We start from the raw sequence: 15,565 nt of genomic DNA, 5'->3' as shown, positions 1-15,565 counted from the left end.
ATTCGAAGCTGAAAGTTGAAGAAAGACGGTTATTAGAAGTTTGATTCGATAGTTTAGTAAGGAAATGTATCCTTAGTGTCATAAAAATGTCAAACTGTTGTAAGTTATGTTAAAATATGAGGGAAAGGAAGTAATATTCTGCACATTATTCTAAAGAGGAAAACAAAAACAGGAAAATGTGACTTGTAATGAACAAGAGGCAGAACGTGAATATGAAATAAAATATAAGGGAAAGAAAAATAGACATGGGAGAAAAAGTCAACATTCAAGAAAATTAAGTCATTAAGTATATTGTAGAGTATTTAAAAACAACTAAGATTAGTGATAGAATAGAAGGAATTTATTTTTTTCTCCCACACATTAAATAATGTCATTTCTAATATAATTGCCTGTAAGCCATGAGACATTATTCACATCCGCCCAAACTGGAGTATAAAGACATTAAATTCAGAATTATAATGGAAAACAAAAAGTGAGAAATTATGTACAGCACTTTAATTATTTTTGCTGAACAATTTATCCGCAGATGTAGATTTTTGAAGAGCCACCCACTGTTCTAAATGTATATAAATGAAATAAACTGAAAAAAAAAAACCCACACTGAAGCATGTAAAACCAAACAAGCCTTCATTGTGTATGATCATTTAAATGATAATAACTGATACATGAATACACCTGTCTTTTATTTTTGTTATTTTTTTAAATTTCATTTTTATTTATTTATTTATTTTAATGTTCTTCACAAATACTGTTTCAGCATAAGGTTGATATCGAGGCTCAGATAAAATAAATAAATAAATTAATTAATTAATTAATTAATTAAAAAAAAAAAAAAAAAAAGATATCGATGCTCAGTCTGGGAAAAAAAAGTGTTTTCTGAAATTCTTCAGAATGTATGTCCAGATTTTGATTCAAGTAGAAGGATTAAAAAAAAGATTATTCACATCCGGAGTGTGGCGGAAATGGACAAAGAATGTTTACAACTACTGTTTAAACAAACGAAGAAGAAGTTACAGCATTCTGCACATGCGCAGATAAAGTAGTGTTTCCGGTGTCTGGTGCCGCCAGCCAGTTGTTTCTATGCTTAGCTAAACTAAGCTAAGCTAAACTTAGCTAAACTGAAATAATCAGCGGTCCGATGGCGAACAGAACTGTTAAAGACGCCAACAGTATCCACGGTACCAACCCGCAGTACCTGGTGGAGAAAATCATCCGGACCCGGATCTATGAGTCCAAATACTGGAAGGAGGAGTGTTTCGGTCTGACCGGTGAGTAGCATGTTAGCATCAGAGCTAACGGCAGCAGCTGCACTTTGACACCGGTGTTTAACACTTTACACCCACTCTACTCACACACAGTCACAGAAGTTAACTGTCGGCTCAAATGTGTTCACAGCTCTTCTGTGTGTCTGTGTTCATATTAAATCAGTCTCAGTGAATCCAAAGGAACGTTGTGTTGGTAAATGACAGTTGTTCAAATGGACAGGATTTCAGTTCTGTTCAACATGTTGATGCTCATATGAACTATGTTTTCAGCTCCAAAATGAACCATTTCAGCACAATTAATGCTATATTTTCATGTCACAAATGGACAAGTTCTATTTGAACTGAACTGAGCTGAAAAACAAATCTTCTCTTCTTTTGGATTCCCCAGTTTTTCTTCCCAGATTCTCTCCTCCATATCACATGTTTTATTTGTACAGGTTCAATCTGGAGTATGGTGCTGATCCATCCTGCTTCTGTTCCACCAACACATACATGAAGAATGGCACACAGCACTGTTTACATCAGCAGTTTTACAATAAGAAGCATTTTTAGACACAAAGAACAATTCTAGATTGTTCTTTCCTCTTTAGTCTGATGCTAAACTATCCAATAAATAATAGTGCTCCTAGTTTTTGCACAGGGATCATTAGTGTAAACGCTGACATGGCTGCAGAGCATCAGTATGATGGGATCCACAACAACCATGTCACATCCGTCCACTGACACATTTAGTGTTTTTGTGTCAGCTGGGATTGTTTTAGATCCACAATACCAACATTTATGAAGAAGAGCACAATTAGCAATAGGAAGTCTAGAAGTTTATTCCTAATAAAGTACTGGGACTGACCAGAGCATCATGGGTAATGTCACGTCCGTCCACCAGCAAAAGTTTTCACATCCACGTGCTATTCCAAATCCAATATTTATGAAAATAGAGCTTCCACTGTCAGAGAATATCAGTAGTCTGTGCACAAATGGATTAGCATTATTTACACACACTTCTAGGACTGTAGGACAACTGTTTGGTTCTGTTTGTTTTGTTTTTTTTTTTTTGACAAAAATGGACACTCATGTGACCCCTAAGGAAATTTTAGCCACTCTTTATTTTTAATGAATCATTTTCCATCTATTAAAATCTTTTTAAACAACCAATGAGCTATTTTTTCTTCATTATATTAAAGCTTTAACATTGTTTGTACTCAACTCATTATTTGTCTTTTTTGGGTGTATTTTAATTAAAAGTTTGAAATAAATCATAGTTTTTCCATTTCAGCTCACTTCTCTCTTTGCTGAACTGTAGAAACTCCTGAAACTCTCTGTTATGTTGTGAGTTTCTAGGTTTAACAACTTCCACTTTAATTAAAAATAGTTCTTTATGCAACACACTGCACTGTTTATCCTCAGATTTAGAGCTTTTATGTTTCTGTGAAGGAGGTAATTTAACAACTTTGAAACCATTTCACAAACTAAATAAAAAAAATGTGTAGAAAAAGTTTGGACAAAACAGTCCTCAGTAACTATAAGGCCTGTAATGGTATGAAAAATTTTCGGTTCAGTACGTTTTCGGTTTTCAAAGCCACAGTTTTTTTTGTTTTTTTTTTTCGGTTCGGTACGGGAAGAAAGAACACCCCTCAAAATGTCTTTAATACATTTATGAATTTTTGAACATTCTTCTACCACTTTTTGGAGACAATAGAATATAGAAAAACAGGAATAATATAATTCTGCTGCTATAAATCAAATAGAAAATAAAATATTACCAAATGTATTTTAAACATTAGTATTGCACTTTTCCCTGAAAGGGAGTTTTGAACAAACAACACAAATCTAATCCCAGTTCTGTCAGTTCACATTCTGCAGAAAAATAACCAAAAAAATTCCACATGAAGTTCAACATTAACAAGAGGGTGAACTGGTATTCTGTTAAAACAAACTGAAGAGAAACTGACAAATAAATTAACCTAATTATTATTTATTTTACCACAGATAAGCTGTTTAGGACACTTTGTGTACTTGTGTGTGTGTGTAGGTTGTGATTTGTCAAAAACACGGTGGGGTTTTTTGTTTTTGTTTTTTTTCGGTGGGGTTCGGTCCATAACTAACATAATAACTAACGATGGTGTGAAACTTTACATCCTTCCAACTCCAGGTTCTATTCCCCTATTATACAGTGTGTGTGTGTGTGTGTGTGTGTGTGTGTGAGAGAGAGAGAGAGAGAGAGAGACAGAGCTAGTGTCAGTGTTTTAGAACTGCTGTAGTTCCTTGGGGCCAAACAGCGTCCGTCTTCTCTCCGTCTCTTTCCTGATTGTTGTCGTTCACCTGAACCTGAACTGATCCAAACTGGACTGGACTGATGCTGGAGGGTCTGCAGTCTGGTCCCTTCAGGTTCACATCAGATATGTTGGTTTTTTTTAACCTTATGGAAGCAGCTGGTTCATTTTTCCAGTCATTGTGCACTAGTTCCATATGTCTGTGTGGAACTTGCGCAGATTTAAAGTTCCGCATCGAACGACGTCTTTCGTTCCTTTTTCTTTTTCTTAATATTCTGTGCCATTGGGGTTCAGCTGTGGACCGAACCGAACAGGTGTGGACCCAAACGGTTCGGTTCGGTATGTGTACCGTTACACGCCTACTAATTATATATATATATATATATATATATATATATATATATATATATATATATATATATATATATATAAATAAAATAACAGCTTTCATGTGTAAATCATTCTGTTTATTCAGATTTTAGTGGTTTAATGATCCATATAAGGATCCTTATTATAATCCACGTTTTATTCTCCAAGGTTCACGTCATTCACATCACAATCAAAAATAATAAGTAAAAGTCTCAGTCTTTTTATGACTGCATCAGACAGAATGTCACCCATTAAACACTGAACCCAAACAGGTAAAACAAACATTAAATCTGTCTTTTCTTCGTTTCCATTTTCATCTTGTTTCTCAGTGTTTTTGTCTCAGGTTTATCAGGATAGTTTAAACTTTTACATTGTTTTCCTTTAGTTTTGTCTTAAATAATCCTTACTCGCTCTGTTTCAGGTGTATTTCCCTTCTATCTAACGGTGATGTACACATTCAGTGTTTTTCTTCAAATGTTGCTGTTGTGTTTGTCCTCAGCTGAGCTGGTCGTAGATAAAGCCATGGAGCTGAAGTATGTGGGAGGAGTTTATGGAGGAAACATTAAACCCACGCCGTTCCTCTGCCTGACGCTGAAGATGCTGCAGATTCAACCAGAGAAGGACATCATCGTGGAGTTTATTAAAAATGAGGATTTCAAGTGAGTTTTCGCTGGTGCAGTTGAATGTGGACGCCTGTTGTGTTGTTTTTTGTGCTGATGGTGGTTCAGGATGGAAACGTCTGCAGATGTGTTCCAGTGTTCAGCCTTTAGATCATATACTGGACTGAAGGTGGAACCACAACTAACATGAGGGAAGTGGATCAGACCAGTACAAGAGCAACAAAATAATATAGAACGTTAATGCCACATTTTCTCTATGTTTTAGAGTGAAAAAGTAAAATTACACAATGAAAAATATTTACATCTACAAACTATCCTTGAAAAATGTGAATAACAGAAACATTCTGAAAGTGCAACATTAACAATATGATGATGATGAAATTCTTTATTCAGTCATCACATAATAATCCAACCAGTGTCAACACTCCAAATATTACCAACAGGTTAGTGAGTGAAAAGGCAGAAACAGAATGCTTCTATTAATGCCTGTCTGACAGAACACATTCAGTTACTCAGCATTCAGTACAGGAAAAGAAAAAAACAACAATGCATACGACCAAACAAACTAGCAAAAACATAAAAAAGTGAAACTAAACCAGAAAAATAGAAAACTTAACCAACCAAATTAATAATAATTTAATGTAGAATCAAAACCAAATTATTTACTTATTACTTATTAGATCTTAACAATTGTATCCTTCAAAAATTGCCTTATGTACCTTTTTTTTTTTTTTTTAAATATCAAAAACGGACTACACATTCTTGAATCCATGCTGGACTCATTCCATAGTTGAACTCCAATAACACATATACATCTGTTTTTAGTCTCTTTTTTTAACTTTTTATTCAACAAATTTACAAACATCTCGCAAATCCTATTTAGACTCGTGTTGAGAAGAACCTTTGTACTCGGACAGGGAGTACCTTTAATTTGGCTTTAGACAGTATTTGCATTATTTTATAGTAAACCAAATCATTACATTTCATAATATGGGATTTCATAAACAGTTCATTAGTATGTTCATAGTAACCGTCCTTATTAATAATACGTATGGCTGGTTTTTGTAGGAGGACTCTAGTATTTACAGTTGTTTCATACGTCCAGCCCCACGCTAACACACAATAGGACATAGAAGGAAGTAGAAGTGAACAGTCCATTATATGGAGCGCCTTATGGTTGAGTAGATTTCTGGACTTATACAAGATTCCCTTTGACTTTGCAGTCTTTCCTTTTATAGATCTAATATGTGGTTTCCATGTTAATTTGTGATCAATAGCCCCTAAAAATTTTATATCAAACACTTGCAATTTCAGCATCACATATTTTTAATGTAAAGTCCCCATCAATTTCTTTTTGATTTCCAAAAACCATAAATTTAGTTTTTTTAATGTTAAGTGACAATGTATTGACATCAAACCAAGTTTTAAGAATTTCTAAATCCCTTTCAACCGTGGACAAAATTTCCTTTAGATTTTTCCCAGAACAGTACATATTTGTATCATCCGCAAAAATAATAAATTTTAATGATTCAGTGACATTACAAATATCATTAATATAGAGCAGAAAAAGTTTTGGACCAATCACCGATCCTTGGGGTATGCCACAGGTGACCTTCCTGTATTGTGACAGAGTATTGTTAATTTGTACATATTGCTGTCTATTTTCCAAGTAGATTATTTCAATTTACACAGTTTTACAAATATACTGAAAAAAAAAATAAATAAAATAAATATATATATATATATATATATATATACACACACACACACACACACACACACACTAAATATACTGAAGCACAAAGTCTGACTCACTTCAGATGGAATTGGTCTGAACTAAAGTAACTGTTCATCTTTTCAGGGTAGTTTTTTTGTTTGTTAAATCCCTCCTGTGGGCTGGACCGGTCCCTTTAGCGCCAAAAGGTCCAGACTGGTCCTTTTGGCGGGCTGGTTTTGGCCCGTGGGCCTCTTGTGGGTCCTCCTGTGTTCAGCCTGTTCCTCTTGTTTGTTGGTGTTTGTGCAGATATGTGCGTTTGCTGGGAGCCATGTACATGAGGTTAACTGGAACTGCGGTGGACTGTTATAAATACCTGGAACCGCTGTACAACGACTACAGGAAGATCAAGAGTCAGAACAGAAACGGAGGTGAGTGGCTTCAGTCTACAGCGCCTCATGTTCCATCAAACTGTACCTGGTTCTGAATGCACCAGCAGAACTATTAGAGTAAAAAAAAAAGGAGGGAAAAGGTGTGCAGCAGTACAGAGTGTGCGGCTTATATTGAAAATTAAAAAAAAAACTCTTAACCTTTGATCTTTATGATCCTGTTTGTGTCAGTGCTGACACGTCAGGGGTTAAAGGGTTAAACCAGGTCAAATCCTTCTGTTTTCACTGTGGAGCTGACCTTTGACCTTTATGATCCTGTTTCCTGTTTGGGTCAGAGTTCGAACTGATGCACGTGGACGAGTTCATCGACGAGCTGCTTCACGCTGAGCGGGCCTGTGACATCATCCTGCCTCGACTGCAGGTGCGTTTCCTTCCGGTTCTGATGGTTCTGCTGGTTCTGGTTGTGGTGGGTTTGAGCGTCCACGTGGCTGATCCGTGTGTTTTTTCGTTCATTCTAGAAGCGTCAGGTCCTGGAGGAGGCGGAGATGTTGGATCCACGAATCAGCGCTCTGGAGGAGGATCTGGACGAAGTGGAGAGCAGCGAAGAGGAGGACGAAGAGGAGGAGAAGGTCAGGGTCCGACATTTACCGAACCGGTCTGACTGTAGCCGAGCCGGTCGGTCCGTCAACAAACACTGGTTTGGATTCATGTAGGACCAGTTAGTCCTGGACGACGTCATGGAGTTGAACACAGATGATTTTATTCATCATTTGTTTGGTTTATTTGACCATCTGTGTCTTTTCCTGACATTAGACTGATCCCACGTTTCAGTTTCACACCCACATCCATGGTGGATTTTTGAAATTCTCTTTTTTTATTTGAAAAAGCAAAATGATTACTCACATCAGTTTCTGCAAAAGCGTTTACAAGATGCTTTTGTAGCGTTTTTACATATTAATAACGTTTGTTTAACAGAACTATGAGGGAGGCGTGGTTTGTTGTCCAGGCGATGCAGATCCATGTTTCTTAAATAACTCTGACTCCAGTGTTTTTGTCAGACGAACAAACAGAGTCGTTGCATTCAAACGCTTAAATCCACACACGAGAAGGTCTGTGTTCATCTACGTGTTTGTAGTTCAAACCAAAACATAACGCTGGGTTTTCCTTTTTCCTGCAGCCGGAAAGACTCCAGACGCCTGAACCCCACAGACGGGGTTACCGTGACAACGACAGACCTCGGCGTTCACCGTCACCACGTTACAGACGCAGCCGGTCGCCCAGAAGGTTAGTTTCCTGTTAATCATTAGATTAGACGAGACTAGATTTGATTAGATTAGATTTTATTAGACTAGATTAGATTAGGTTAGACTATGTTAGATTAGATTAAATTAGATTAGATCAGATTATATTAGACTAGACTAGATTAGATGGAATATTGTTGATCCCTCAGGACATTATGGTTCCAGTATCAGCACAACTAATGTACAAATATAAGAAATATTACAAGCAAATAGTCATAACTATAAAGACAATAGTAAAAAAAACAGGCAAATTAGAAAGAATTAGAAACAACAAAGAAGTAATAATAATAATAATAATAATAGTAATAATAATAATAATGATAATGATACTGTGCAGTCAGAACAGTGAATTACCACAGACTCCACTGGATTAAATTGTGTCTAACTAATGGTTCAATGTGTGTGTTCTGTTGCAGGAGGAGTCGATCTCCAAAGAGGAGGAGGTACCGTCTGTCCGTCCGTCTGCATCCATGTCTGTTCCTTCAGTTTCAGAGACCCCCCCCCCCACCTCCAACTCAACTCAACCCTGTTCATTTGTGTCTCCAGTCCGTCCCCTCGCAGAGAACGCCATCGCAGTAAGAGCCCCCGCCGCCATCGCAGCCGCTCCAGAGACAGACGCCACCGCTCCAAGTCTCCAGGTAAACAACCCCCCCCCCCAGGACACAGGGACAGACTCAGGACAGTGTCCACACTGAGTGGAGGATGAGTCACAGACGCCCTCAGGGGAACCACTGGGTCTGGAACCACTGGGTCTGGAACCACGGGGTCTGGAACCACGGGGTCTGGAACCACGGGGTCTGGAACCACTGGGTCTGGAACCACTGGGTCTGGAACCACGGGGTCTGGAACCACGGGGTCTGGAACCACGGGGTCTGGAACCACTGGGTCTGGAACCACGGGGTCTGGAACCACGGGGTCTGGAACCACTGGGGTCTGGAACCATGGGGTCTGGAACCACTGGGTCTGGAACCACTGGGTCTGGTGATAGAAAAATTCTGTGATCCACGCTGAGAGAACAGACGGAGTCACTGGGTTCTGGAATCAGAATATTTTACTTGCCAGGAGTGAAGTCCATCCAGCAGATGCAGCAGCTGACTGAGTAACAGCAGGAATTTTAAGATCTGATGAAAGAACATGAATATTCCAACCACTGGTCCAAGTGTCCAAACAGAATGAGGCTGATCCAGTTCACCATTGGCTTAGGAATCCAAAACACGCTGATGCATGGGTTCAGTGACTGCGTCTGTACTCTCCCACCTACACTGTGGTCTGATCTGGTCCTGAACTGGATGGACAACAAGCAGATAGAGAAGAACTGGTGGACATATGGTGGACATATCCTGAGTGGATGTGTCTGCACATTCTGACAGAATATGTCATCAGAACCCATCCATGACTCTGGACACCTGCTGTTTACAGATAGGGCTGCACGATTTTGGCAAAAAAAAAAATCCCGATTTTTTCCTCTAAAAACTCGATTTTCGATTTTGATTTAGATTTTTGGGTAAAACTACAAAAGACAACAGAAGTCAGCATGTCGTTTTCGTGAGCACCCAACAATGCAAGGCACTGCTCTGACCTCAAATCTGTGATGGGATCACGTGATGAACCCACAGAAGTTTATTTTTTCTTAATTAAATCTTTATTGAATGAAATAGAGTATACAAACAATGTATACAACAAGAAAATAACAGAAGTTTGCCAGGGGGAATACACTATAATACAATGTCCAAATCAGAGCAAATACTTATGTTTTTTATACCTTTTTTATACCTGCCTTTTTGTTTCCAGATTTATCTAACAGCTTTAAATAAAGTTCAACATCTTTCAAAAAATAAATAATATTTGGTTTTGTGTTACAGAACTTACATTTGTGAATGAAAAATTTAGCAAGTAAGAGGACTAACTTAATTATTTAATTTTTAAAAAAAATATATATATGTGTGTTGTTGTTTTTTTTTTTTTTTAATTTTATTTGTTTATTTTTTTCCTGGGTATCTGGGCCCACAGAAGTGATACCAATGTAAGTCAGTGACAGGCATCAGTCGTGCGTGCGTGCGTGGACCAGGTTAATATAAGTGATCCACATGCGGTTCTGTTTAAACTGAGGGATCCGTGCGTGGAATAGACTGACCCAGGACACACTGGAGGGATTCTATCCTGGAGCTGGTGGATGTGTGTGGGCACAGGGCTGTGTGGGCTCCTCTGCTGAGGCTGATGACCCCGAGACCCGGACCTGGATCAGAAGAAGACAGTACGGTACGGATCCGGGACAACGGAAGATGAGTGATCCGCATGCAGTTCTATTTCAGTTGCGGGATCCGTGCGTGAAGCCACGGCTTACATTGCTATAAGTACTGCGGGCTCATGAACACATTTAAAGTCCGGCCATTGCACGGAGTTCTGTGACAGACCGCTGTCACTGACAGGAGGAGGAGCCTACGGGAGCCCGCAAGCGCACGGCCCGCAGGCACGAGAGAGATGAAATCGATTTTACGATTTCCCTTTTTTAAAAATCGTCATAATTAAAAAATCCGATTTCGATTTAAAATCGATTAATCGTGCAGCCCTATTTACAGAATATAGTCTAATAGTCGAATATTAGATTTTTCTAACATTTCCCTCCTGTTCAGACTATTTTTAGTAAATACATTTTCAAATCAACAGATTCCAGAAAATTTTATGAATAAATAAAAAGAATGAATGAAACAAAATTATAATCAATGCAAAAGCAATAAATGACAATAAATTGAACAGAAGAGGAAAAAACCCCCAAAAATGATTACAAATGTTTATGATTAACAGTGAAGAATGATGAAGTATGAAGTATGAGCAATCAACAGTGCAAACCTTCACCTATAAAACACTGATCTGCCAATACCAGTGGATTATCACTGACATTCAATGAGTAGGATCCACTTCCACCAAACACACTTATGAATATATGAGAACAGATCACATATATATGAGAACAGATCACATATATATGAGAATAGATCATATATATGAAAACAGATCACATATATATGAGAACAGATCACATATATATGAGAATAGATCACATATATATGAGAACAGATCACATATATATGAGAATAGATCACATATATATGAGAACAGATCACATATATATGAGAACAGATCACATATATATGAGAATAGATCATATATATGAGAACAGATCACATATATATGAGAACAGATCACATATATATGAGAACAGATCACATATATATGAGAATAGATCATATATATGAGAACAGATCACATATATATGAGAACAGATCACATATATATGAGAATAGATCATATATATGAGAACAGATCACATATATATGAGAACAGATCACATATATATGAGAACAGATCACATATATATGAGAATAGATCATATATATGAGAACAGATCACATATATATGAGAACAGATCACATATATATGAGAACAGATCACATATATATGAGAATACATCATATATATGAGAACAGATCACATATATATGAGAACAGATCATATATATGAGAACAGATCACATATATATGAGAACAGATCACATATATATGAGAATAGATCACATATATATGAGAACAGATCATATATATGAGAACAGATCACATATATATGAGAACAGATCACATATATATGAGAATAGATCATATATATGAGAACAGATCACATATATATGAGAACAGATCACATATATATGAGAACAGATCACATATATATGAGAACAGATCACATATATATGAGAATAGATCATATATATGAGAACAGATCACATCAGTGGTGATTTCTCTCAGACTGCAGTGGAAGCCCGGCTTCTCCTATAATTACGAAAATTAAATGGTTAAATATGTTCGGCTGTGTTGACATTTTATTGACTACAAATGTGTTAGAACACGTTCATCTCACAGATGAGTTTGTTCAGAATCAGCTTTATCACAAATCAACGGACGAGATGTTGTTCACTTCTCCTCCATTCCTGTTGCGCTGTTTTCTCCTCCATCTCTGCTCAGTGCATGTGTCTGCAGACTGTGTCCGTCTGTGGGCTTCAGTGGGACTGAGTGGAACTGGTTTTTTCATTGCGTCAAAACTGGACAGTAATTGGATAAATACCACGATGTTGTCCTGCCCCCGGACGCCGGGCGTCTCTGGGGGTGAATGGAGCTGTGGGCGGAGCTCGGCCGGGCCGGACGCCAGAATCCCATGTGCTGATTGGAGGATCAGTGGAAAGGCTGAATCCCATTTGATTGACAGCTGTTTTCAGATCTGCTCCTTCACTGACACAGTTCAGTTTAATACCGTCACACATTCTGCTGTGAAATCAGAGAAACCACCACGAAATTACTGGTTCATTTCTTGCACTGTAAATAAAACACACTCATTGGACTTCCTTGTTTTAATTTAACATAGTTTCAACGTTTTCTTGTTTCAGTTCCATAATTTCATCATTTCTTGTTCAGTTTAATCTGGTTTTGTAGATAGTTAAATCAGTCAGACTGTCGGCTCGGTCACAGTGAAAGGAGCATCTGTAGTTTAAAAAGGCTGAAGTCTGACACCCACAATGCACTGGGCCAAGGCCGTCTGAGCAGACCAGCTCTGCTGGACATTCAGAGGACACTGGTCCAGTCCCTGAAAAAGACGCCTACTGGTACGATAATAATAATGATAATAATAATAATAATAATAATAATAATAATAATAATAATAATAATAATAATGGTCACTGACCATTTTCTTAAAAAGGAACGGAGGGCCGAATTTATGTTTAAATAACTTGACAATTTTTTTTATGTAAGCCGACAATGAGCTTCCCCTGTCTGAAAGATGAGCAGCCGCCACTGGATCACATATATGAGAACAGATCACATGTACAGGGTGGGGAAGCAAAATGTACACTATTTTGAGGCAGGGATTGAAAGACAGTGTATGACCAATTAGTTTATTGAAAGTCATGAGAATTTATTTGCCACAAGAAAATGTCCATAATAGAAAATGTTTTTATTCTATGTGTCCTCCTTCTTTCTCAATAACTGCCTTCACACGCTTCCTGAAACTTGTGCAAGTGTTCCTCAAATATTGGGGTGACAACTTCTCCCATTCTTCTTTAATAGTATCTTCCAGACTTTCTGGTAATAGTTTTGCTCATAGTCATTCTCTTCTTTCCATTATAAACAGTCTTTATGGACACTCCAACTATTTTGGAAATCTCCTTTGGTGTGACGAGTGCATTCAGCAAATCACACACTCTTTGACGTTTGCTTTCCTGATTACTCATATGGGCAAAAGTTTGTGAAAAGGTATGGATAATAGTGTTAGGTATGATTATGACATCAGTATATGTTTGGGTTCAAAACAACTGACGTAGTGTCTGCTGAGAAAAAACAACTACATGTTCAGTGTACATTTGGCTTCCCCACCCTGTGTATGAGAACAGATCACATATATCTGTCACAAGCTTAAAGTTAAAATGTCAGCTTCAGTTCATTATTATTATTATTATTATTATTATTATTATTATTATTATGAATTGTGGGTCAGTGGGTTGTGACTGTTCATTATCAGGTTTGTGTGGACGTCCTGGTGGTTTTTACTGATCCGTTTGTTTGTTTGTTTCAGGTCACCACAGAAGCCACAGACATCGAAGCCACTCCAAAACCCCAGAGAGGTGAGGTGGACCAGGACTGGACCGGGTCTCAGGCCTGGACCGGGTCTCAGCACAAATTGGAGGAGTAGGGCTAAGGGGGAGGGGCCAAGGGGTGAAATGGGGTTGGGCCTAGATGTGCTGTTATGGCTGAAGGAGGGAGTCTGTTCAGTCTAGTCCAGTTCAGTCCAGTCCAGTCCAGTCCAGTTCAGTCCAGTCCAGTTCAGTCCAGTCCAGTTCAGTCCAGTCCAGTTTAGTCCAGTTCAGTCCAGTTCAGTCCAGTCCAGTTTAGTCCAGTCCAGTTTAGTCCAGTCCAGTCCAGTCCAGTTTAGTCCAGTCCAGTTTAGTCCAGTTTAGTCCAGTCCAGTTTAGTCCAGTTCAGTCCAGTCCAGTTTAGTCCAGTTCAGTCCAGTCCAGTCCAGTTTAGTCCAGTTCAGTCCAGTTCAGTCCAGTCCAGTTTAGTCCAGTCCAGTTTAGTCCAGTCCAGTTCAGTCCAGTCCAGTTTAGTCCAGTTCAGTCCAGTCCAGTTTAGTCCAGTCCAGTTTAGTCCAGTCCAGTTCAGTCCAGTTCAGTCCAGTTTAGTCCAGTCCAGTTCAGTCCAGTCCAGTTTAGTCCAGTTCAGTCCAGTCCAGTCCAGTTTAGTCCAGTCCAGTTTAGTCCAGTCCAGTTTAGTCCAGTTCAGTCCAGTCCAGTTTAGTCCAGTCCAGTTTAGTCCAGTCCAGTTCAGTCCAGTCCAGTTCAGTCCAGTCCAGTTCTTCTCAGATGATGTTCACGTCCATTTCTTGTCGTTCTTTGTTTTTCCAGGAGTTCAAAGAAAAGCCACAAGAAGAGTCGAAGAGGAAACGAGTGAACGACCTGCGCTGCTCCTCCTCCTCCTTCTTCCTCTTCCTCCTCCTCCTCCTCCTCCCTCCTCCTCCCTCTTCCTCCTTCCTCCTCCTCCCTCTTCCTCCTTCCTTGTCCTCCCTCTTCCTCCTTCCTCCCTCTTCCTCCTCCTCCTCCTCCTCCCTCCTCCTCCTCCTCCTCCCTCTTCCTCCTTCCTCCTCCTCCCTCTTCCTCCTTCCTTGTCCTCCCTCTTCCTCCTTCCTCCCTCTTCCTCCTTCCTCCTCCTCCTCCTCCTTCTCCCCCTCCTTCTCCCCCTCCTTCAGTCACATGTCTTATAAACATCTGAACTGTGTTTTGTTGAGTTTTGAGGTAATGTGGATCTATGGACCAGGTCCAGGTCTGGGTCTGAGGTAGAACCTCTTCATGTGGTCTAGGTCCAGGTCTATGTCTGGGGTTGAACCTCCTCATGTGGACCAGGTCTAGGTCCAGGTCTGGGGTTGAACCTCCTCATTCCCTCAGGTAACCTTTGACCTTTGGGATCCAACTGTGTAAAAAACCCTAAATGTGTGTGAGTTTCCACTGACATGTTTGATATAAATAAACCCTGGTTCATTAGACTGTGTTTAATCCAGTTTATGACTAAAGGAAGACGGACCCCGATCAGACTGACCCGGATCAGACTGACCTGGATCAGACCAGGAACAGGCATAGGTTTGAGTTTATAGGAATGTCAAAGCCACAGAATCACTTTAATACATATGGGGTTAGTTTACTGTCCAAATATTCACATTAAACAGATGTGTGTCCATATGAGTCTGTAGTTGGACAGAAGTAAATACTGTAGAATGACTTCAGTCCTTCATTAAATGTGTGTATTTGATCATAATATGAATGAATAACTTTAATAATAATAATAATAACAATAATAATAATAATGGATTGGATTTATACAGCACTTTTCTAGACCAGAATCACAAACAGGAAATCCAACTGGACCACTGTCCTTTCTGCATCATGACTATGAACTCCCCAACAGGACCGGACTGTGGTGAATCCACCACCTCTGATCAAAGAGCAGTTGAAAAATTACATGAATGAATTTTGATAGTAGAGTTTGAAAATGAACAAAGAAGAAATGAGTGAGTGAAAAACATGTGAGTAAGAAATTTAT

The 15,565-nt window shown here is 38.8% G+C and overlaps 1 protein-coding gene across 1 annotated transcript; it reads left to right on the top strand.

The window, feature by feature from the left end:
* Positions 1–1,027: 1,027 nt before the first annotated feature.
* Positions 1,028–14,559, top strand: prpf38a (pre-mRNA processing factor 38A). The gene is made up of 10 exons (XM_030130602.1): positions 1,028–1,268; positions 4,404–4,563; positions 6,548–6,669; positions 6,963–7,048; positions 7,146–7,256; positions 7,805–7,911; positions 8,345–8,371; positions 8,475–8,566; positions 13,548–13,596; positions 14,377–14,559. Exons 1-10 carry the CDS (start codon positions 1,139–1,141, stop codon positions 14,420–14,422), a joined length of 930 nt encoding a protein of 309 aa, XP_029986462.1. The 5' UTR covers positions 1,028–1,138; the 3' UTR covers positions 14,423–14,559.
* The last annotated feature ends 1,006 nt before the right edge of the window (positions 14,560–15,565 follow it).

This window comes from Sphaeramia orbicularis, unplaced genomic scaffold (genome assembly GCF_902148855.1).
Source record: "Sphaeramia orbicularis unplaced genomic scaffold, fSphaOr1.1, whole genome shotgun sequence".
NCBI classification, from domain to species: Eukaryota; Metazoa; Chordata; class Actinopteri; order Kurtiformes; family Apogonidae; genus Sphaeramia; species Sphaeramia orbicularis.
Note: the sequence above shows the minus strand (reverse complement) of the source record. Positions and strands in the feature narration are given on the sequence as shown.

Bases quoted from the DNA above. Each gene is read 5' to 3' on its own strand.
- prpf38a (XM_030130602.1), top strand. From the start codon at position 1,139: ATGGCGAACAGAACTGTTAAAGACGCCAACAGTATCCACGGTACCAAC. The intron at 7,257-7,804 runs GTCAGGGTCCGA...TTTTTCCTGCAG, and splicing joins AGGACGAAGAGGAGGAGAAG to CCGGAAAGACTCCAGACGCC. The intron at 8,567-13,547 runs GTAAACAACCCC...TGTTTGTTTCAG, and splicing joins CCACCGCTCCAAGTCTCCAG to GTCACCACAGAAGCCACAGA.